Here is a 24,919-nt window from a genome sequence, read left to right on the forward strand (position 1 = left end):
CTTACAATTTTGAGTTTCTTTGAGAGTTTGCCTGCAGTGTCTCCGTGACGGAATGATCACTAGGCTTAAAGGGGTTGAGACAGGTCATCCCACGTTATCCCAGATGAACGTAAAAGACGGTTCTTTGCACTATTGTGAACTGCATTGAACGCTTCACAGCGAAAAGAGCAATAGAAGCGCGGTGAAAATGAAACCGCGATTACCGAAACTCATGTGGCTCTGACATCGCAGAGCGCGCCGCTCCCAGTGAGGCAGCGCACGAGAAGTCACGTGCTTACGGCTGCCAATAGGAAAGGACGGAACTCTGAGCTCTCTGACGTCGGCGCTTTGCTCGGGAGTGTATTCGAGGACTTGTATCTCACTAAGTAAGACACATAGAAGAATAACTTTTTTCTTCACTATCCTGGCGTACACTATAACGCGTTCATGATGTAATAAACCAGACTTACGAAAGTGCTCCAACCCCTTTAAGGCATGTTACATGTTAAGGCGTGTATTACATAGAGGCACGTATACGGCCTCAAACACACGTAAACATGCGAATGTTTGAATTCACACGAACAACATCGGTTTCGTTCCCACTGCCTGAGTTACTGGTATGCAGCAAAGCAGTCGTGTCTGCTCCGATCCTCAAAGTGTTTGTCTTTTTATTTTCTTCGCATCAACTTGCATCTATCGAGCTTGAAGTAAATATAACTCAACTCATATTGCTTCGCAGGAAACTGAGTTCCTTGAGATACGGCTTAAAATACAGAACGCCAAACTTCATCGAAATTCAAAGGTAAGTAAACGTTTGGCATCAGTTTATGCGTGCTTCACGTAATGATTCAGCTCGGGTGTACGGAATGAGCAAACCCACTCTAAAAACTTAATTTCGTCGAATAACACGATGCTAGAGCAGACCATCATTCAAAAACGATATTGCTCTTTCCTGATTTGTTGGAAACAGAAAGAGCGCGCGTCTTTCTTTCTTTTCTTTTCTTTTTTTCAGAGATCAGGAAAGATAACTTACTCCAAGTGATCCAGAGTGATATTCTTGTTCTTGTTGAACAGCATCAGTAATCAATCCCAAAATTCGCAGTCACCCCCCCCCCCCCCACCCCCACCCTGCGCGCTCCGCCACTATGCTCAGCCGCTATGCGGGAATCGGCCTTATAGGATGTGAATTCAATGGGAGATGGCGTTTATGCCAATTAACAGCTAAACAGAATATAAATTTTAAGATGTCATCGTCTAATACGGAAGACCACCATGCAAAGAACCCCTGGAGACATGAAAGGCGCTAGCAGAATATAAACCTAGTGCACCCTCGCCAAATGAATTTTAATGAATTGCGGCTATGGGGATTCCGTCGATTTTTGCACAGGGCCCATGTTTTGACGATTTCTCGACAATGACAGTCAAATCCTGGAAATGTCATCTCCTATTTTTAGCCGGTGCGTCCTCCAGGCCAAATACCAACCATGGCACGATGTGTGAGTGTTAATCCTGATGCACCCAGAGCCTTCAAAGTTGCGACTTAGACAGGGATCTCCTCCTAGGCGTAGTCCCAGTATTATCGTAATACGCATGCTCTGAGACTGTACGGCCGGTCTGAAGGAGTTCGAAAGGCAGACCGTCATTTTTTCCGGATCTCCAACAGAATAGACAAGTTTGCGTCGAGTGAGTAATATACAAATGATCCCGTTTCGTATTTTATATCGCTTTTATATTAAACTTGTTAAAATTGTACATTTCGAGTGCCGTTTTGGAAGTGATTTCGTCAAACGCGACCTCTCAGGGTGCAAGAGGGGAACAAGGTACGGGGTTGAAACCCCGTGAGCTTACTTCCACATATACATATTACAAAATCAGCTTAGGACATCTTCAATATTATAGTTATATCAAATGATATTAAGCCCTGAAATTGGTTAAACTGGCCATTTGGCCATTTCGAGGGCTGTTGTTTTGGAAGATATTTTTTCAAACTGGGCCTCTCAGGGTGCAACAGGGGAACAAGATACGGGCTTCAAACCCCGTGATCTTACTTTCACGTATACATAATATGGGGTAGCGAAAAGGCCGAGAGAAGAGCCGTGAATGTAAGCCGTTTAATGAGGGCGGGAAGAATGAATGCGGGTGGTTGCAACTCGCGCTAAGGTGCAGTGATGATCATGGCGATGATTCTGCCTCACAATATTACAAACTCAGCTTAAGATTATTTTTATATCAAATGATATTAAGCACCGAAGTTGATTAAATTAGCCATTTGGCCATTCCGAGTGCCGCTTTGCATGTGATTTTGTCAAACACGACCTCTCAGGGTGCAACAGGGGAACAAGGTACGGGCTTCACACGGGTACTTTCACGCTTAGGACATCTTTAATATTATTGTTATATTAAATGCTATTAAGCCCCGAACTTGATCAAATTGGCCATTGGGCAATTGCGAGGGCTGTTTTGGGAGCGATTTTATCAAACTGGAGCTCTCAGGGTGCATGGTGCAACAGGGGAACAAGATACGGGGTTGAAACCCCCTGATCTTACGTTCACATATACATATTACAAAATCAGCTTAGGACATCTTTTATATTATTGTTATATCAAATGATATTAAGCCCCGAAGTTGGTGAAATTGGCCATTGGGCCATTTCGAGTGCCGTTTTTGAAGCGATTTTGTCAAACGCGACCTTTCAGGGTGCAACAGCGGAACAAGGTATGGTGTTCAAATCCCGTGATCTCATTTCCACATATACTTATTACAAAATCAGCTTCGGACATCGTTATTATTATTGTTATATCAAATGATATTAAGTTCCGATGTTGATGAAATTGGCCATTTGGCCATTTCGAGTGCTGTTTTGGAAGCGATTTTGTCAAACTCGACCTCTCAGGGTGCAACAGGGGAACAATATACGGGGTTCAAACCCCGTGATCTTACTTTCAGATGCACACATTAGAAAATCAGCTTTGAACATCTTTAATATTATAGTTATATCAAATTATACTTAGCCCTAAAGTTGATAAAATTGGCCATTTGGCCATTTCGAGTGCCATTTTGGAAGCGATTTTGTAAAACGCGACCTCTCAGGGTGCAAAAGGGGAAAATGGTACGGGGCGCAAACTCCGAAATCTGAATTTCATGTATACATTCTGTAAAACCAGACATTCTTAAAGCATTTTTTGATATTATTTTTATATGAGCTCATAATAAGCCCCAAATTTCATAGCATTTTCTTTCTTTTTTTGCCTTCGCGAGTGTCGTTTTGGAAGCAGTTTCTTCGAACGCGACCTCTCCATGTACAGGGGAAACAGGTACGCCCTGGTTCCACGCATGTTTTAAAGGACTCGATCTTCTGCCAAACGTTGCGGTAGCCTCTGTTACAATCCCAGTACAAGCCGTCCATAGTATCTTTTTGGCGCCACGATACAAGTAGGGTTTCCGGCATTCGGTAGTTACCGAAAAGCATCGATAAACGTACGCCGGTAAAATTTATCACGTTCGGTGGAAATGGATTTTGCACCGATAGCCACCGTAAATGACCTTCTCAGCTGCCATGAGTAAAAACTTGCAGCCAAAGAGAGGACGGGACACAACGGTAGAAACACACAACAGCGGGAAGTGAAGTTTCGGCAGTTTCTGCAGTTCCCGCTGTTGTGTGTTTCTACCGTTGTGTCCCGTCCTCTCTTTGGCTGCAAGTTTTTACTCATGGCCATGTACCAACTACCCCAAATTTCTACCTTGGTGAACTTCTCAGCTGTTCAGTTTTGAACCAAAGAAGGGAATCACTCAAGCAACTGATGAACTCCACTTCCCTCAAAGGCAAGAAAGCGGAGAAAATGCGGAACCTGATGTTGGGAGAGTCTGCAGTACTGTATGCTAAGTTGATTTTTCTACCAGAAACCTCAAGCATTCTTGTCGAAACCATGAAACTGATTGAGTCAAAGCGTACAATAGTAACTGATGTTTTCTACGTGCTTGGACTGCGATTGGAAGCGAAACTGCAGACGTGGTGTGAAGCAACACCGTGTTCGGATTTTGCAACAAGGACAACAACCCTTCTAGAGACGATGACGGAGTTACATCGAGGACAGTGCGTGACAGCCCAAATAGATTTTACGAGACTGTGCACACAAACTGGATCTCTACAAGGGAGGGGACCTCTCACAAGCCGTTCAAGCCGTTATAGCTCTTGTAAAATCTGAAAATAAAGTGCTTTGTTACTGTACGTGTAGCTAGCGCCAGTGTCGTTTTACGCCGATTTTCACCGAGTGTCTTGATGTTTAAAATATTTCCATCGAAAGCCACCGCTTCGTGGTGAGCGGAATAACCACAGTCTTTTTTTTTTTCAGTTTCTCTAAAAAAATAAGCACTCAAAACCGGAAGCCCTAGATAAAAGTCATTTGAATCATTGTAAAGGGCCCTGCTGCCGCCTTTTTCAAATTTTGCGGTGGTTTCGCACGCAATCACAGGAGAGCGGCATAACATAAGCCGTCGCGTCTTTATATGTGTGTAGAGTGTCTGCTACCATGATTACAGGGGCTTTTGTCCGTTTTAAAGGGCTCTGCTGCAGCCTTTTATGGAGTTTGCGGCCGGGTCCGTTATAATTCCAGTAGAATGGCAATAGCATAAGCCGTTGCAAATACGTATATGACTTTGAAACTATGATACAAGGGGTATCGACCTTTTCATCCTTCAGTTTGAGTGCTCACTCTGTGCCTTATCTTCTCCGACATTCATATAAATTACGAGTTCCCACTGGCCGTACTAACTACTCTCATGATAAGATAAGTGTGTTAGTAGCTAAGTATTACAATGAATATTGTAACCAATTTTCTAATGTTTCTCTTGCTGTGTTCAAGAAAAACATAATGCGGACGTTGATGCAATGATCACATTATTCTTTTTTTATTCCCTCACACTAAATTTCAAAACACCCTTTTTGGTGTAATTTGGCGGTATCATAACTGACTCCCTTTTTGGTGTATATCAACACCCTTTGGAAAAGTTACACCCCTCAGAAAAGGTGTATTCCTTACACCCAAATTGGTGTATTTCAACGGTATCATAACTGACTCCCTTTTTGGTGTAATCCTACACCCAGTGGAATCTGTACACCCTTCTGGAAAAGGTGTAAATGGAGTGCACCATGTGTCGTACATGAGACACGGCGAAATGAAGTCCGCGAACGCGTCTGAGGAATGTCTGAAGATGCCATGGCTGGGCTTTGGAATCCCAGCAACCACTGTAAGCCAAACTGATACAGATACATAAATGATACGGATGAATACAGATGAATACATATAAATAAATAAAATAAAATAAAATATCATAAAATAAAATAAAAATAAAATAAATAAATACAGATATTAGTACAAATTTTGTTCACTTGAACATACAGTTCTTCATGGTTTCCTGTTTGTTAGTGCAGTATGTACCCTTGTATTCGTTATGCAAATGATCTCTTCATCTGTTCTGTGAATACACAACTTTTTGCTCTGCCAATCCTTTATCGTAATTCTTTTTTGCTGAATTTGCACTGCACCAGCTTACCACACTGTATTGGGCTGACATCTGACATAATGTCCACAAAAACATTGGGCAGGACAACTATTTTTTACTTTATGGTATTAGTTAATGATGAAGTCATGTCGTAAATATTAGGTACTGAGAGCACAAGAAGGTAATTCGTTATTCGCCACATATACATTCATTGCCTTGTCTTAAGAAAATGTCAAACTGGGACACATGTTTCACCCACTGTGGATGTCCCCCAAATAAAAGTCTCATTAGTATATATGTTGTTCATTTACACCATATTTACACCAACATGTGATAACACGTTGGAAAGAGGGTGTTTCGAAACACTAACACCCCATTAACACCACTTCTGGTGACTGTTTTTTCCATAGAAGGTGTAACAGGGGAGTATATGCAATGTTACACCCTAATTACACCTCAAACACACCAAAAAAGGTGTTCTGAAATTTACAGTGCTCCTTGTGCATTTTTAACTGTTTTTTTTGTGTGTGTGTTTTACTTTGTGTTACTTTGCCTGTAACCTTGTGATATTGTCCTGGTGTTCTCGCCTAGACAGGGATTTGGTTCCCTTTTGCGTAGCACCAGAAAACAAATAAACATAACCGCTCCTAACCGCTCCTGACCGTTTTAAAGGGCTCTGCTGCCGCATTTTTCGTATTTTGCGGTAGTCTGTTACAATCCCAGTAGAAGGGCATCGCACAAGCCATTGATGACATGTCATTGGCAGCATGATACAAGGGGTCTCGCCCGTTTTGAAGGGCTATGCTGCATCCTTTTCCGATATTTGCGGTCACCTGTGTTATGATCTCGATAGAATATCATAGTATAAGTTGTTGATAATAGGTCTTTGGCAGCATTACACAAGGGGTTTTGCTCGTTTAAGAGGGCTCTGCTGCCACGTTTTCCTAATTTGGCGATCGCCTGTGTTATAACTCCAGCGGAACAGCATTGCACAAGTCACTGATAACTTAAAACTTTCGCTCCATGATACAGGGAGTGTCGCTCGTTTTAAAAGGCCTTGCTGCCGCCGTATCCGAATATCCGAAAAGGCATAGCATAAGCCGTCATGAATATGCCTTTGGTACCATGATACAAGGGGTTTCGTAGGTTTTAAAGGACTCTGCTGCTGCCTTTTCCGAATTTTGTTGTCGCTTCTGTTGCAATCCCAGTAGAAGAGCATCATAAGCCGTTGATAATATTTGGAACCATTATTAAAGGGGTTTCGCCCGTTCTAAAGGGCTCTGCTGCGGTCTTTTGCGGATTTTGCGGTCGGCTCCGTTACAATCCCAGCGGGAAGGGCAATAGCATAAACCGTCTCGAATATGCCTTTGGCACCATGATACAAAGGGTTTCGCCAGTTTTAAAGGGCTATGCCGGCGCCTTTTCCAAATTTTACGGACACCACTGCAATGTTTGCAATGTTTGCAGTGATGCAATGTTTCAGAAGAAGACTGTGGGTCATTTCTTGTAGGTAGACGTGGAAGCGAATCATGGACTTCTCGAAGTGCAGAAGAATTGGTTGTTTACCATGAACAGTGAATGATATTCAAACGGCTTCGTAGTGGATATGTATTTTCATCTATGATGTCTTTCCCTGAGACTTTAGCACCAGTGCTCCTAGGTGTTTGTTGCCGTGTAAATGTTCGGACTGCCGGCAATTTGCCGTGCAAGTTCACTTTCGTGCCCGTTTTTTCCTTGCCATATCGTCGCCGCTCTCTCATGCTGAATTCAAACGGCAGGTATCAGCTTTTAGTCCGTTGCGCAACTCGGATCAGCACCGAAGTGCAACGACAATTTCTTCTTTGTCATTGTTGTTGCGGCTGGCACTATCATCAGTGCACATAGAAGCCAAGATGCGGTACCCGGCGTGATAAAATGCCTGCGTGATTTCGAGTGGAGCGTACCATAGGGGGGTATATGTTTATGGATACATATCTTTGGGTATATGCCTTGGTGGCCAAGCCGTAATAGGCAATCTCAGGAATTTCGGGGGGGGGGGGGGGGGGGGGCTGGAGAACTTCAGGGGGAGTGTACACCTCACTGGGGGGGGGGGGGGTAATGAAACCCCTAGAAAGGACCGCAATTATAGCAAAGCACCTTAGCGGAAACAGCTGAGCGGTATAGTTATTAGGCATTCGCATACACAATTCATCAATGGAAAATTTCACTTGACACAGCAACAGAAACAAATGAGCTTCTTTTCCAAATGAGACAATAAAAGTTTGAAAGGCGTCTCAAGTTCTTCGTACCCCCCATAGTTCTTCACGAACGATTATCCCAACGTTGAGGAGCACTGAAATTGTCGGTTTACACACTGTATTGTTGATTTTGCTTGCATTTTCAACGTGAAAAAGAAAAATCAGAAAGAAAAGAGATTATTAAAAATTTTCACACAGTGACCCTCGTACATGACTACTCCATCTCTAATTTTTTCCTTTTTTTCTCTTCGCCTCTCTGTGCTCCGTACAGTTTTTCGCGCATGATATCCGGAGAGGCTGCTGCTATGCTGCAAGGCCATAAACTTAGTGTAATAATTAAGATGATGCCATTCTCTGCACTTGCCTCCACTAATACTTCTTAATTATTATATTACTTAGTGTATTTCATCAAAATGCACGTTCAGACCAGATAGCTATAACTACGTGTTGAGGTTCATGAGTCACAAGAACTGCTCGAATGTGAATGTACTTCCTAACTTCGACAGGAGCAGCACTACATCGAGCAAGGGTAAAAACAATGCCTGAAAACATGGTTTCATTCCGAATTCTTCATTATTGGGGGGAGGGGGGCAGCTTTATTCTATTTAGGGTAAAGAGCCCTCGGGGCACAGAATAGCTGACTGCAAGCCATGCCCATGGGGCCCACGTGTGTGAGAGCACTGATTACCGTGATCTAAGCATTGCTTCGGCTGAAGCGAGAAATAATGTACTCGTGGGCGCCCAGCACTTGTTTAGCATTATCTCCAAATCTGCTAATGAACAACTTTATTTTTGACGCTGGGGTGTCTAATCGCCTCCGGCGATATTCTACCCTGTTCCAGTTTCTACTCCCCTATACAAGCTATACTCAATCCCATGCCAGTCTTCACACCATGGATCCATACAACTGGTTATTGGAAATCTACAATAAACATTGGAGATCAAGTTGAAAGGTATAGCCTGGGATTGAAGGAACGGGTCGCACCATCAAACCGCGTTATTGTTGTTTCGATTCAAGTTGATCTAAACTCGCTGATTGCCATGCAATTTCTTTTTGGAGCACCTTACATTTTCCACGCATAACTATACTACTGAATACAACAGACATCTGTCAGTTACTGACAGTTACTTCGCGGCGCTAACACGCAATAAAAAAAACTGAATACAACAAATATCCGTACGGTGCATCCGATGCACCGTACATTTGTAGTCGTAAGGGACGAATGTCGCCTGGGTAGAAATATTTTCATCACGATGACGTCACGGAAATGTTTCCTTTCCAGGCGGGGGGCGGCATACGTGCATTGTCGTCCAGAGATGCGATAACACACCACCGAACGCGTTTCAAAATGAACCCCCAGGAAAAAGCTCATTTTTATGTTATTTTGGTTTCGTCACTGATTTTCCTTTCCCACACTTCAGCCAATCAAATTTTCCTACCTGCGGAAGGAAAATCTGACATGGGACTTTAAGTTAGAAAACTGCAACATCTGTTGTAATTGTCTGTTCTTGTGTTGTTGTAAATTGCCGTGTGACCTATCCACCTGCGACTACACCTACAAGTATGGGTAAACAGTACTTATTGTAAACACACTAAAATTCACGCAGTGTTCTCTACTTCTTCGCCGCCTCGTGTGTCGGCGACCTTCTGCATTCCTACCCACTGCTGGGATTTGGGAATATACACCATCCATATTTTCCATTTCATTTACTAATAACTCTGGATATAAACCTGATATCAAAGATGTCATCATTTAATTACTTAGAGCTATGTTCCGCTGTGTTGTTGTTTCGTGCTTGTTCCTTGGTCGCTTGTGGATTTACACCAAGCAGCCCAATCTATATACTTCAGACATTTTGCCAAATCGTCGCCCAAGTGGCACTCACTGGCGCCAAATTGTCAGTTTCCTCTCTTTTAGCTCGTAATAACTCTTGATATCGACTTGATACAGACGGTATCATAAAATTACGTAGTCTGTGTATCGTCTGCGGACCGTAGTTGTTGTCCTTGTTGCACCCTTAGAACTCGCATTTAGTCAATTTGTCGTCCAGAAGGCTATCACAGGCGCCAACCTGTCAATTTCATCCGGCAATCTCCCGATATCTGGAAAGTCTCATGGTCGTTCCCACAGTTATACATCACGTCTTATTCTTTATCTTACGCGAAAGCTCCCGGGCGTGTTAGCGATGTTGTTATCAGGTCGGGGCGCGAAAAGGGAATTGTTCGCCTCAGATATGTCGTCCTCTCGCTGCCCAAATCTGTTCCTCCTCACGTACTCACGCACCACCCTGTAAACTTAGCTTCCTTGCGTAGTCCTCTGCTATCAGGTCAAGCCGGGTTTCAGAGGGGATGTCCTGGAATGCTGCTCTTGACTTTGAATGAGTGTCGTCGATGTGACTCTCTCGATGCAATGTTTGCCGTTCTGCAAGCGTGATGTACTCCCAGTTGATACGCAGTCAAGTTAAAAGTAAGCGTCGATGTTGTCCCTGAACCTTCTACCTACGAAGCACACTTAGAAAAACGGGTGGAGCAGTTACACCTTTCAGTTGGTAATAGTTGTCGCATATGTTGTGCTAAAAGGTTGCAAAGTTCTACCTGCTACCTACGAATGATAGGGTTTCAGCTTCTCAGTCGGTGAATAAGGGGGGTGTACGCCTTTTTGTAACAATTTGGATATATGATAATTGCTTTTACCACCCTTTACACCCTTTATCAGGCGCTACGTTGACAAAGGTGGTAACTATAGAAGTTCCCTTCCATTTTCACACCCTTTTTTTCTTAGAGTGCAGGGCGGGACAGCGAATACATAGAAACACATGATAACGACACCACCATTGGGTGCACTATGCATTGTAGAACAGCTATCCATTCTGACTGCTTTTGAGTGGAGTAGTGGTGTTCCGTGCCTTCCGGTATAGGGGAACAACACTGCTTGAAAGAGTTCCGTTGCGTTAATCGTATCAAAAATGTGGAATTTGTCTTTCAGAGTGGCTTGTGTGTATGACACATTTCCGGAATGGCTTCTCAAAAGTGACAGGTTAAAGGATTCCTACGATTCCACTGCTGAAAGCCTACTTTCGGAAGTCACTGGTGAGAATCTTGACGCGTCTTTTTTAAGTGTCCAACAGTGTAGAAATCAGCGAGTACAGGAAATTATGATACTCGGGGAATTACCAGGAACACACGTATTTTCTAGGGTGCAGAAATTATACAAAAATTAGCCCAGACACATTTACACAACACAAATTAATACATGCAGAGCCAGGGTGCATAAATTTATCGTCGTGGAATGATTCACACAGGCAAATCAACACAAATTAACACATGCAGAGATAGAGTGCATAAATTTATCCTCGCGGAATGATTCACACACGCAAACCAACACAAATTCACACATGCAGATCTAGGGTACATAAGTTTATCCTCGCGGAATGAAACCTGTCGTTACCTTGACAGCGATACAAAAGGAACAGGCTCTATCCGTTCCATGATTTATGCGTGAAGGAACCCGCATTTTACGCTTTCCCTTTTCTCAAGAAGCGTGGCAATGCGGAGCAGCCTGTTATTGGTCTCCTCAAACAATCTGTCCAATCATCGCTGGAGATTGTTTGAGGAGACCAATGACATGTTGCTGGCCATTGCTGCACTTCTTGAGGGGGAAGGAAAAAGTGGGAAAGCGTAAATTGTGCTTCCATTCGCGCACGACGACGCATTCACGAACGACGCAGCGGATTAATCATGTCCGTTTTGTATTTCTTTCACGGTAACTGAATCTTTCATTGCTCGAGGAGAAATTTTTGCACGCTAGGACCTGTTAAAGATATCAATGATTTGCAATAAGCCTGTAATTCCGAAACAACAACAACAACTTTATTTTCGGCCTTGGAGAGTGGGGAGTTTCATCGCAACAGGCGATACTCTACCCCAGTGCTTGGTGGAATGGGGGGAATAAAATACCGAGCCCCTTTACAATAACGATCGAAGTCCGATGGTGTCCAGAAATGTCAGAAGAGCTTTGAGCGCAGAGCGTTGCTGGGCTGGATTGGGCCAGGGACCAAGCAATTTCGGTAGGGAGAAAGGGCGAGAGTCCAGCTGACGAAGAGACTCGGAGAGTGTCATTCGGGAAGGTTCGTAGTGAGGGCAATGAAGAAGAATGTGCTCCAGATCCTCAAGAGCACCACAGTGGCAACAGGTGGGAGAATCAATTTGTCTCAAGCGGTAACGCCACTGAGCTGTAAAGGCCACATCGAGGCGCATGCGGTGGATTAATGCAGCATCCTGACGAGATGTGTTTCGTGGCATGCGGAAAGCGAGCATGGGATCAACTCTGTTCAACATAGAGGGGGGAAGAATGTCGGTTGTCCGTTGGCGGGAAGCCAGGGGTGTCACTAGACGTCGCAGAATTGAACGGCGGTCTCCTCTGAGCAGAACAATACGGGTACGGTTCCGAGACGAGAGTGCTGCTTCTGCGGCGCTGTCGGCCTGCTCGTTCCCCACGACACCACAATGGGCTGGAACCCACTGGAGAACTAGCCTGTGGCCTGCGGCGTAGATAGTGTGGTAAGCCATTAACACGTCGGTGACTAGGGGTGCGGATGGGCCTCGTATGCCGGAAGTTTCAATTGCTTGAAGTGCAGATTTGGAGTCTGTAAAGACTGCCCATTCCCGGGGTGGAAAATCAGCGATGTGTTGTAGAAAGAAAAGGATGGCATAGAGTTCCGCAGCTGTGGAGGAGGTTGGATGTGAAAGGCGTCTTCCGTGCACGACGCCTTCGGATGGAATGACGAAGGCTGAGGCGGACTTGTTGTTTCGGGATGCGCCATCAGTATATGCTGCCGTAAACGTAGAAAACTTCTCGTCTACCAGAGCATGAAAATGGGCTCGGAGGACTTGAGGGGGGACCTGATCTCTTCTTTGCAGAAGGTTTGGGAGGCGTACAAACGTGGGCGGTACCGGGAGGGACCAGGGGGCTTCCGGCGGTATAGTGTCCTTAGTTATGAAGCCAGTGAGAGTCTGGCGTGTCCTCTGCGCTACTCGATAGAAGTCGCTTCCAGGGCGGTATCGAATTTTCCTGAGTAGCGGGTGGCGGGGAATGTAAGCACGCAAACGGAGGTAGTGCCGAGCCGTTTCCCGTTCACGGAGAACTTCAAGCGGGAGCTCACCAGCTTCAGCCAGTACTTGTCGTGTTTCAGCCATTCTGGGAACTCCGAGGCATCGACGAAGGCTTCGAGCAAACAGGGACCGAAGCGTATTTAATGAAGTTGTTGATATCCTGTGCAGAATAGGAAGGCTGTAAAGCACAGTTGCCCTCACCAATGCCGCGTGAACCGCGAGCAGGGAACGCTGATCACATCCCCATCCTGGGCCAGAAAGATGTTGGATTGCGGGGAGCCATCGCTGCACTTTAGTTTCAAGGTGTTTAATGTGCCGAGCCCAGCGCAAGTCCGAGTCGATTACCACGCCAAGGAAGCGGTGAAAGCGTACTGGTTCTAGCTTCTTTGAGCCAAGCCAAAGTGGGAAATTGGCCATAGCTTTACGCGTGAAAGGGAGCTCGACACACTTTTCGGGTGAAAGGTCCATCCCGAGGTGCGTCAGGTACGTATGGATATTGTTTAAAGCGAGCTGCAGGCGGCGCTGGAGAGCCGGGCGTGATTTTCCTACTGTCCAAAGAGCGACGTCATCTGCATACACGGAGAACGACACTTTGCGAGGAATTACTGATTGTAGGCCGGCCATCACCACGTTAAACAGTGTCGGGCTGAGAATGCTTCCTTGGGGGACTCCTTGGGGAACAGGATGCTGAGGGCTTTGGCCTTGGGACGTACGGACAGCGACAGTTCGGTCCGTAAGGAAGTCTTGGAGCCAGATGAAGAGCCGACCGGATACGCCAAACGAGCGCAAGGCATGTAGCACACAAATGTGCGAGACGGTATCATAGGCGCGCTTGATGTCGAGGAAGACCGATCGGACGATCCGTCGATGGGCTCGAGCATGTTGAACTGTAGAGACTAGGTCGAGAACTGGATCCATGGAGCTTCGGTGGCGACGAAATCCAGCCATTTCGTGAGGGAACGCACGTCGTTTTTCGAGCCACCAGTCGAGGCGATGCAGAACCATTCTCTCCATCAGTTTCCCCATACAGCTTGTCAGGCTCACCGGACGAAAGGAGGATAGGGCATTTGGGGGCTTGCCTGGTTTCAGGATGGGAACAACCAAGGCCTGCTTCCATGTATGTGGTAAAGATCCTTGTTGCCAAGACGTGTTATAGACATGAAGGAGAGCTTGGAGTGACCGCCCGTCAAGGTTTCGTAGGGCGGCATAGGTGATTTTATCGGGCCCAGGGGACGAGCTGGCGTTCACAAGCTTCAACGCTGCCTTTAGCTCGATTAGTGTGAAGTCGCGGTCCATAACTTCCGGGGGACGGGGCCAGTCGTGGTGAAGTTCAGCCGTCAAACTGTGGACAAAACTGCGGTGTAGGGGCGTGGTCGAGGCAGCCGCCGGAGTCGTTAGTACCACACAGAAGTCCGTCGCAAGCGTGTTCTCGTCTACACGCTGAACGAGAGCCAAGGCCGCGAGAGGATTCTTTTGAGGGGGCGCCTCCTTCAGAGAACGGATTGTCCGCCAGATCTTCGTGGCCGGATCGAACGGTGAAAGGTGGTGGCAAAAGTTACGCCAACGCTTCCTATCCTCGTTTTTAAGTTCTCGTGTTACTTTAGCTTTCATCCGGCGGTATGCCACAATGTCCGTAAGTTGCCCTGTCCGACGAGCCGTTCTTTCTGCTCGGCGACGTAATGCTCTAAGGTGATTAATAGCGGGGGAATGGCCGATATGGCCTGTTACCCTTTTAGACATGACCACCGCGTCCTGAATACCGCGGGTAATTGCTTGAGAGAGAGCCTCTGGGGACATACCGGTGTGCACAGATGTTCTAAGGCCCTCACGAAAACGTCTCCAGTTTGTGAAAGAAATCAGTCCAGCAGTGGCTGAGAGGGGCAGTCTGTCGTGCGAAATATATAGAGGAAAATGATCGCTACCTCTAGTGTCGACGTCCGTAGCGCACGACAAGTGGCGAATCATGTCGGTTGAGGACCACGAGAGGTCCAATACATCAAGTGACCGTGGGGATCGCATGTAAGTGGGCTCGCGGTTGTTCAGCAGGCACATGTTATTATTCTCCATTGCCTCTAACAACCTCCTTCCCCTACTGTCCGTCCTTCGGCTTCCCCAGGCCGAGTGATGTGCATTGAAGTCCCCTAGCACAAGCGCCGGGGCTTCCAGAGAACCAAGTAAGCGGTCAAGGTCACTCCACGGGACCTGTACCGCGGGACGGATATAGATACTGACGACCGTTAACAGCATGGGGCCAAGGCGGATCCTGCATGTGACGTAATCATAAGAGCGATGACAAACTGAGCCGATGGGTGCAGCAACGAGGTCATTGCGAACGTATAGCGCTGCTCTACTCTCAGGTGAATGATGAGAGCGATAGATTGTGTATCCACTAACACGATGTGTACAATCCATGCCGTGTTCGCATATAGCTATGAAAGGGAACTTGTACTGTAATTCCGAGGATGGAGCAGTGCTAATAAGCTTGCGCGTGTGACATGTTATTGAAATCGCGAAGGCTGTAACAAAATCAAACTAGGGACGGACAAATAAAAAATTAATGTTTTCCACTGGAAGGTGTAAAGAGTCTAACAGTACCGTCAGCTTTTTTGTTTCCAAACAGTTTTCTACCTAAAAAAAAGAGGGGGGGGGGAGAAAAAGCCAGGCTGTTCCTGAAAGATTTGTACCCGTGTTCAACCTAAGAGCGGCACGAATTGTAGTCCCTGAACCCTAACAGAGTTACTCCGCCGCAGAAATGCAGTGTTGCCAGGTCACTAAGGCGGAAATTCAGGAGGTCGGCACAGGAAAATTCAGTTCAGTCCATGTCCAGTCCCTTCTTTAGGTTTATGGTAGAGCTTCCTGTTGTGAGATGTTTAGTTGCGGACATTGACTGTGTCTTACTTACTATGAACATTTATGTGAGTATGCTAACGCGATCTTGCGTCACATCGTCTGGCGGGTTGGCTGCGACGTGTGCTACCGAAACTGGCGTTTCAAAGCGGAAAGAGATACATCTGAAGGGCTGGGCGTCATCGGGTCGTATCGTGTTACAAAACGCAGCAGACGTTTCGAATAAAGTGACATGACTGAGTGACTTAAGTGACAAATTCCGCTGGTTGTTATAGTGGAGAAAAAGTTACACTGTGTCCAGCGCGCATGTTACACTGGTCGCTTCGATCCAACGTGCATCGCGTTCATTGGTCGTTCCCTTCGTTCTTCGTTCGTTTCCGCGCTCAACCCACTGCACTGAACGAAAGCGACCAGCGGCGGTTATTAACCATCAAAAATTGCCGTTGTGCGTGACCTCGAACTGGACAGACCCTGTATATTGCTTCTCGAACTCGAGAGGCTTTGTCGCCTGAATTTTCTGTTGTTGCGAAAGAAATCGCGGCGAAAAAAAAAAGGAAGACAGACAGGCAGACATATTGGATGATTTCCGTTAACGATGGCAAGTTTCAGCCATTATGGTAGCCGGAAGTCCCGCCTGGAGTATCGCAGCCGAAAAGTCACAGAGCTGTCAACTGTGGTGTGCGCTGGAACAAGTTTCCGTGTATCTTACAAGAAACAGAGACATTGCACGCCATTTTTTATACATCTCTTGATATTTTAATCGATTGTGCCCATACTATAGGGCAGAGGAAGCTCAGAGGAAATGAATATAACTCCGGCTATCAAAAATTACGGCTATGACGGTAAACACTCTAAACGGGAAGAAGTAAAGGCGAAACCCACAGGATTCAAGAGATCTCCTTGCGGTCGTGTTTCGTCTTCATGCAGTTCTTCCCTGTCTCGGGTTTTTATCTTCTTCGTCATCTCATCATACACCAGTTCGCCTCTGCCCTTGCCTTCTGTTATCAAAAATTAGTTCTCGGCGTATACAGGGTGTCCGGTGAGAAAGTGTCAAAATAGGTTTAACTTCAGAAAAGTATGAAACTACTTGGAATACACAAACACATACTTTTGCCACAGATTCAGGCCGTTTGCATTCGCGTCACACATTAATTATGCTAATTTCGCTAATTAAACTCGAAAATTAGCCAACAAAAGATAACGTTTTTCTTGATGAATTCGGAAGCCAATGGCCACAGCACACTATTCCAAATGAAATCAGTTTTTTTTTTTTTTTTTCTGAAGATTTGTACACAAATTTGGCAGCCGCAAAACCGTCACTTGTCAAGGCGTGTTTCATGAAATTTGCGTTTGCGTAAATGCTGGCTCTGCCTTTATCGAGACAAAGTGGAAACAGCCACACCCGATCGAGGGCATTACCGCGGTAACCGACGTTATCAGTGGCTGGGGGCTGACGGTATGCACGTTGATAAGAGCGGAAGGCGTGATTATGTTCTTGTTCGCATAGGAGGGAGGGTATTTGAATGGAGCGAAAAGTTCCTCAAACGTAAATATCGGCAAGCGCACCTCGCACGGGGACGGTTTTGCGGCTGTCAAGTTTTTGGTACAAATCTTCAGAAAAAACCTGATTTCAGTTGGAATAGTGTGCTATGGTCATTGGCTTCCGAATTCATAAAGAAAAACGTTAACTTTTGTTGGCTAATTTTCGAGTTCAATTAGCAAAATTAGCTTAATTAATCTGTGGCGCGAATGCAAACGGCCTGAATCTGTGGCAAAAGTATGTGTGTGTGTATTCCAAGTAGTTTTCTGAAGTTAAACCTATTTTTAGAAATTTAATGACACTTTCTCACCGGACACCCTGTATAAGAACATCGTTGTAGCTAACAAAATTCCACTGGTTATTTCCTCGTAAATTCGGGAATTGCTAACGTGTTGCTTGAGAATATTCCCAAGCAGCTCAGTGTACCGAAAGTCGAGTGCAATAGGGGTGGACGGGTAGGTGGAAGGCCTTGAACTAACTTAGACACATACCGTCCACCCCTATTGCACTCTGCTTTCAGTACATTGTGCTGCTTGAGATACTTGCACAAATGAACATAAAAGGAAATGTATTAGTTGACAACTCGTGCCATTATTTGCTATTATCTCGTGCCGTGATGACGTTGAATTGATATCTGGAGAAAACAACGCTCTTGTGCAATTCTCTTCAGGTATAAGCCAGTGCACTAACACTCGACGGTTTATTGTGATCGAACTATGCTACGCTGGAAGGCCTCTATCTCGCATCAAGGTAAATGATGGCGTTGTCTGGTCATGAATACTAGATCCCTCTCTGTACGCCTAAAAAACAGAACTTCACCACAAGGAACGATGAAGGCTAACCCCTGCACAGAATGATATCTTTATCACTCCCTCTTTTGCAAGTGCATAAGTGTCGTGTGCCTAAGAGTGCGCTGTGTGGTGAAGTTCTGTTGATAGAGTGTAGGGTGCATTCACTATTGGGTTGGATTAGATTTGAAGGAAAGCAATATGGAGATTGTGACTCGACTCTTTGCAGTAACGAACGCCGCCAAGCCGCCCGTTATGAGACGCTATAGGTCACCGCGCCTTCTTAATAATGTGTTTGGCTTTCACCAACTACTTCAAACCTGATTTGGTTACTCAGTTCTTAGACCTATACAGCTTTGCCAGCTCAGCGCAGACTGTACAGAGACAAAATTGCAGATACTGTAGCAGAGGGCACAGTTGTCTTTACCTTTAGTATTCAAGTACCTTTCGTTACGTCACCTTGGAACTAACGTATTTTATTGATTTACCCGTAAGACCGCTTCAACATGCATAACCTCTGCAGATGCGAAGCTCTGTCCAGGGACGAAGCCTTATACAACAGATCGCCTGCAGTGTCGCCGTGGCTGAACGATCACTAGGCTTCGCCCATCTAACAACTGACGCAGACAAGGTCCTGGTGTCGCCTACAGACCTGGCTAGTATAGAATACCGCATAGACGGACGAGCCCCGTTGTGCGTTGAAGCCGCGGGTCTCAAGGCCCACATCTCTGGTTCACTCTCATGCATGGTTAATGTTGGTAAGCCCGTCCCTCCTACCGGGTTGCTGAACAATGATAATTCGGGCTTTATGTCGCGCGACACAGCCATGATCACGAGCGACGCCGCACTGGATCCGTTTCTGGATCGATTTTACCTCCTGAGGGGTTTTGCCGACGTGCACCCAGATCTCAACACACGGCACGCCGTACTTAACGCTGCTCGCGGACGATGGCATGTCTACGCAACTCGCAGCCACCACGTTAGTGGTGGCTGCGTGACGGGATCGAACCTGCAACCTTGATAAGGCGGTAGCGTCGTGTGTCTCGTCGTCGTCCCTCCTGCGCCATGAATTTTATAGTGCCTCTTGTTCAGACATTACGGGGTATTTGACGTCCATACTAATATGCCCTCAGGCAATGGAGAGATCTTGAATGGAGAATCTAACCCATTGTTCATGGTGACAACATAGAGATGAGCATCACAGTGAGCGCTGAAGTCATACATTGTCCAGAGAAGCCGAACTGAGTTTGCCCGTATAGAACAAGTAATGTCCCGTATGTGCGGGGAGCTTCTCTCTCTATATATATGGCTTCGCCCCAGGACGTTGCCGATAGACCTGATTGGCTTGTGCCATGGCGCGCGTCATCGCATCGTCCATGGGCCGCAGCAAGTCGAGCATTATAATACCCCGCTACACCAAACTACTACGTGTGCGTTGCACCGGTGGAACTGTGGAGGGGTGGACAGTGACACGTGTTTTATGGAACGGAGACTTCAAACACGCCACGAAGGTAGAGCAGAAAGTTAGATATAGAGATACATGTGGAATAGCTTCCCTCCGGAATAGCTTTTGTCTCCCAGCACTTTGAGGCTGAAGGGAAAACGTGGTTAATGTTCAGTTGTTAGGCGCTAAGTGGCGGTGGATGTTGGAAAAAAGACACAGGTTAGTAATCGAAACACTCCGACAGGCTTGTGCAGCGTTTTGAGAAACCGCCCAGCAATCCGAATTCCGAATGCAATATGGATATATTCGGATATAGAGTTGGAAGAATGTCTCTTCCAAACCGAGTATACTCATATAAAACGAAAGAAGGAAGTCACTGAAAAGGTTAGCCAGCTGTAGGTCTCGAAAGCACATTGTCCTTATGCACTTGAGGCTTGTGAGCTGTGTTGTCCTTTCTTCTGTGTTCCAGCCTCGGAAGATCAATTTCCATCATACTCAAATAGCTCTGGAGTTGCTCGCATAATCCCGAAAACGCCACAAACAGAAGGTGTACAACAAAGTCCTGCTTCGTGCGAAAATCCGTATATGCATATCACGTTCATGCGGTATATCAGCTTGTGTGCTGCTTATGTGTATGATTTAGTTATACAGGGCGTTTTTTAATATAGTTTACAGATGTTTTATAAAAAGAGATATAAGCAGCATCCATATCACTTTTTCAGGTGACTGAAACGGCCACGGGGATATCCTCCCAAAGACAGTATGAATAACTACAACACGAATAACTACCTAAATTCAATTAACTCATTAACTCTTTCATTATGAGATTTCATGTGAAAGCGTGACAGCAGAATGGTAGACAATCCCCGTTGAAAGCCATTCCATTTTAAAAGAACCCTGAGAGGTGCACGTACGTCAAACTATCTATTGCGGAATTAACTTGCAAATTCAAATCAGCCGAAACCGCGCCGACAGGGAGAGCACAGAGCTGTTTATGAGGAGAGTTTGGCCATTCTCTGATCCTTTGCCGCCCGCAGATGGGGAGCAGCCGTGACGTCAGAACCGTCGTCGCTCCGCCCACTTGGCCGGGATGAAAGGCGAGCCGCGGCAGCACGGGGAGATTTTAAGGCTGTAGCTCTGCTCCAAAATGGGGGAATGGGACATTTCAGGGCGATAGCTCTGATCCAAAATGGTGCCACTGGCCTTGGCGCCGCCCATCGTGTGGCGTAAAATGGTGCGCTCCGAGACAGACTCCTCCCACTGGACAAACTCTAATAAACGGCCCTGGGAAAGCTCGGAGGACGGCCGCTCATTCCACGTCAGGGCGGAACACGAATGCCCTCAAAAATCTCAGTTACTCTCATTAACTTACTCGTTCACTTTCCATTACAGAGAGGCTACGCGGGGAAGCCCTCGACGACATGGAACAGCTCTCTCAAGGCACGCACGATAATGGATCAAAGTAAGAGAAGAGCCCAAATAAGTGATTTCTCTGACCATAACTTATGCGTTACCTTCTATAGGGCAGAACGTTTCTACAACAACGTGATGTGGGTCGGAGCGGTCTTCGAAACAATCATATCGAAGCTGCATTCAGACGTACAAGACTCTCGTATTCGAAGTGAGGGCGCCGTCATCAGTCAACTTCACAGCTGGCACAACACGCTCCATCAGTGCAGTTCTGTGGATCAGTTTGTCATGGATACCTTCCTATAGATGCAGCTCCATTTGAACATAAGCGTCTTAGTATAAACTGCACTGAAAAGACACAAAAAAAAAACTTCACATATATCAACGCTCACCCACAGCATATGCGAACAAAAACAAAATCAACAAATCATACAGAAGGCCCATGAACGGGTCACCACTGGTTTCTGTGTCTCTGTACAAATATTACGATCGCAAATTTCATGGTGGTTTGACTTCTTTCATCTAACATGTACATAACACAAACAGAACTTCAAAACATGAAACTCTCCTAGGGCACCACCGTTCCGAGCCGCACAAGTGGAGACGTCACTGCCGGTTCATATATTGCCTGGGAACGGGACAAAGCTTTCCTTGTTTCACGTCGTCGTGTCCCAGATTCGCTAGGTCACGATGCCACCCCGTTATTGTCCGAGCCTCCAAGGCCTGGTTAGGTGCGGCTGGCCGACGGGATGAATACGTTGGTTATCCGCTGGTGACCCACTTTCCCTAAACGTTGTGCTGCTATGTATGACAGTGGGTCCACGTAGCATAGCGAATCGAAGCGAGTCGCGACGACAGGAACTTCAGAAGGTGACATAGGAACGACTTGCAGACCATGGTGACGCCTTAATTTTGTCACATGAGGTATACTTACGTACTTCTCGGCATATAAATGACTGGGCTGCTTCATGTGTTCCTCGTGAATGGCTATCGAAAGATGTTATCGTAGTAAGAGACTACAGGACCTAACTGATGGCTATCATCACACAAAATGATATGGATACTGGGCTGAATGGTAGTATGCGGCGGTGCAGGCTTTTAATACCCCTTTAATGTAAGTTCCAAAAATGGAGTCTTGCAGTGGGCACTCCAAAGCTGGGAATAAACCACTACCCGAGAAACGTGATGACGTTGGTAGACAGACTGAAACAGAAACAAATCGGATGGAGAAGGCTGGGTTCCACCAATGGGCACTTGCTCGGTGCCTCCTATTGAAAGTAGCACAGAAGGTCGCGTCCCTTTCAGGGTCCATCGTAATCTCCTCAAGACCGTGGCTTTCGGGCGCGACCTTGTTCTCCCTTAGCTTGGAGCATGGTTCACCTCTACCAAACTGGCGGCTCTGATGAACACTATGACGTCAACACAGTCGCGGGACTAAAATACCGCCCACAAGCTGACATTTTTCCCTCTGTCTGTTTCACGTTCACATCACCACGTATAGGTGGCGCCACCTCGAACTCCTGCATCTGATCCATCTGGTTGTTGGCTGTTCTATAGGTTTTAGTTTTGCTTCGTCTGCAGGCAGCGCCACCAGCCAGCGTCTCCAGGCGCGCGGTGATGTGAACGTGAAGCAAATAGAGGAAAAAAATGGCGATTTGTGGCCGGTAGAGGCCACAGGAAATGCACGGGGTGAGAATTTACTTCGCTTCTAACTTTTTTCTACAAAGTGAAATTTTCTACATGTGAAAAAATATGGATAAAACTTCAGGCGAATGACAACTACTCTGCAGAGTTTGAAGCACCAGAGACATTATCTTTACGAGACATTTTTAAGACTCGATGGAAATGTGTAACCTTTGCTAAATTCACCCTGTATACTTGGGAGAGAGCTCCAGAGTGCTAGCTGATGGTTATCATTACACCGAATTCAGAAAGCCTTACTAGACAATTTCATAGAGCTAGGTATGCGCTTATCTTCCTGCTCGCAGTATATTATGTTGTAGAGGACGATGGTCTTCCTCCACATGAGTCCTGACCGGCGATGATGGATGGATGGATGGATGGATGGATGATGGAATCACACCAAGTGGTAGAACTGGCTGGCAGGCGCAGTGGCGCGCGCGAGCAGAGGCACGTCGTTACCATCGTCGTCCACGGGCCACCACAATGTCAAGGCCCTTATGTACTCCTCGGTTTATGTAGCACTGGAAGTCCTATCTCTTGTGGTCGCATCATTGTTTTCTGATGGATTCTGTATATCTGTGATAAGCCCTCACATTTTACGGCTCCTTGTATGTATGTCTACAAATATTCCTGCATAGACACGTGCAAACCTTACAACTGATAAAGGACACGAACCGCCCGCCAGCGTGGACGAAGATGAAGACTGAGCGAGTGCGCTCGCGCATCGTTGTTCAATAATAATAATAATAATAATTCAATAATTGGGTGTTTACGTCGCGAGACAACTGAGATCATGAGCGACGCCACAGCGGTCGGTCTGTGGATTGCTTTTGCCCACCTGAGGGTTCTTTAACGTGCGATGAAAGCTCATCACACGGCACCCCGTATTTAACGTCCCTCGCGGAAGACGGCGTGTCTAAGCAACTTGTACCCTGCCACCAAGTTGTTGGCCTCCTCGGCCGGGTTCGAACCTGCGATCTCGGGATCAGAAGGCGAACACGCTACCGACTGAGCCACCGAGGCCGGTATCGTTGGTCGATCCGGGTTGTTGCTTGATCAGTAAACTACAAGTTGCACTCATCCCGGGGCTCGTTCTTAGGTATATACAGCATTTTGGCGACGAGTGGACCTGCGACGGCTATGACTCACGAAGAGATCCAGGACACACTCAATCCGACCGACGTCGGAGCGAGAAATACCGATGTCCAGGTTCAGTAGGCAAGCGGATGCTGTAATGTGAGGAAGCACACGTCCACGGCGAGCGCCTACGCGTTTCGGGTACTCTTGACTTTCACCGTGGCTTCGTCCGTAACGCCGGGAGGTGTTATGTACTGTAGCTGTAAATATAATATACCGCTAGCGCGGACGAATTGCAAGACTGAGCGAGTGCCCTCGCAGATCGTTTCGGGTGGTTGTTTGGGTAGTCAATAAACTACAAGTTGGACACGACCTGGTGCTCTCGTTCTTTGCTATGTAACGCGTAGACAATTTTAGTTGCATAGCGTTGCGTTGTGCAGGGTGGGTGCTATAAAAGGTCAGTCACATTTTCGCGCGCGACGCTACACCGACTAGACTTCTGCTGCCACAAAGTGAATAATTTATGCAAGAGAAACTTACGAAAAATATCGTAGTTTCCAGCCACTGCGTAACAAAATAAATATGGCTACGCAAAGTGTCGTCGTCTTGTGTTTCCTATGCGCTATATCGGTGGATGGAGGCGATTTTTTTTATAGGTCTTCTGGCATAAATTATCTGAGGCAGAGGAAGTATGTGCTTCAAGGACGTATCGCGTCAAGGAGGTTTCACGTTTTGCACGAAAATGTGACTAAGCATTTAGGGTACCCACCTCGTACAGTAGCGAGTACGGGAGCAATTTATCAGTCATATGGAAGCCCTAAGATACAAATAATTCTTTCATGTAAAATGCTATTTGCTGTGCGGAATATCTGCGATCAGCCCTAAAAACGTTCTGTCTGTCTCTCCGCGTGAAGCATCACGACGCCTAACCGTTTTGCAAAGTAAAGCGCCTCCAGTGTCGCTTTCTGTACGCTCCGTTTAGTTCTTGCAGTGTTTTGCACGGCCTTAGCGCTCAAGATTACACTTGTACAAAGTCGCTTGCCTTGCAGTGTCAAAGTGTGGTCTGTTCCGCCTATATAGCGTTTTATGTTAACGTATACTATCCCTTATAATCAGTAGTATACCGCCCTAATGAACGAAAATATCAGCATAAGGACTCTACGCATAAAATACCAGTCGACGGCTTACTTCTGAAATACCCATTACGTATATGGAATACTTAAAGGTAAACAATTTGATCGTTTTATGGCGTTTACTATTTGTTTTTATTCTCTTGAGAGTGTACTTACGTAGTACCT

General features: G+C 46.2%; 1 protein-coding gene across 1 annotated transcript in view; it reads left to right on the forward strand.

The window, feature by feature from the left end:
• The window catches only part of LOC135392803 (serine/threonine-protein kinase haspin-like), a 48,317-nt gene extending 26,955 nt beyond the window's left edge, over window positions 1-21,362 (forward strand). The window contains exons 6-11 of the mRNA XM_064623517.1: window positions 719-781; window positions 10,707-10,810; window positions 17,890-17,969; window positions 18,531-18,765; window positions 20,844-20,913; window positions 20,975-21,362. Coding sequence (XP_064479587.1) covers window positions 719-781; window positions 10,707-10,810; window positions 17,890-17,969; window positions 18,531-18,765; window positions 20,844-20,913; window positions 20,975-21,167 — 745 coding nt within the window. The 3' untranslated portion in view covers window positions 21,168-21,362. The remainder of the gene's footprint in view (window positions 1-718; window positions 782-10,706; window positions 10,811-17,889; window positions 17,970-18,530; window positions 18,766-20,843; window positions 20,914-20,974) is intronic.
• The last annotated feature ends 3,557 nt before the right edge of the window (window positions 21,363-24,919 follow it).

Source organism: Ornithodoros turicata, chromosome 4 (assembly GCF_037126465.1).
Source record: "Ornithodoros turicata isolate Travis chromosome 4, ASM3712646v1, whole genome shotgun sequence".
NCBI lineage: Eukaryota > Metazoa > Arthropoda > Arachnida > Ixodida > Argasidae > Ornithodoros > Ornithodoros turicata.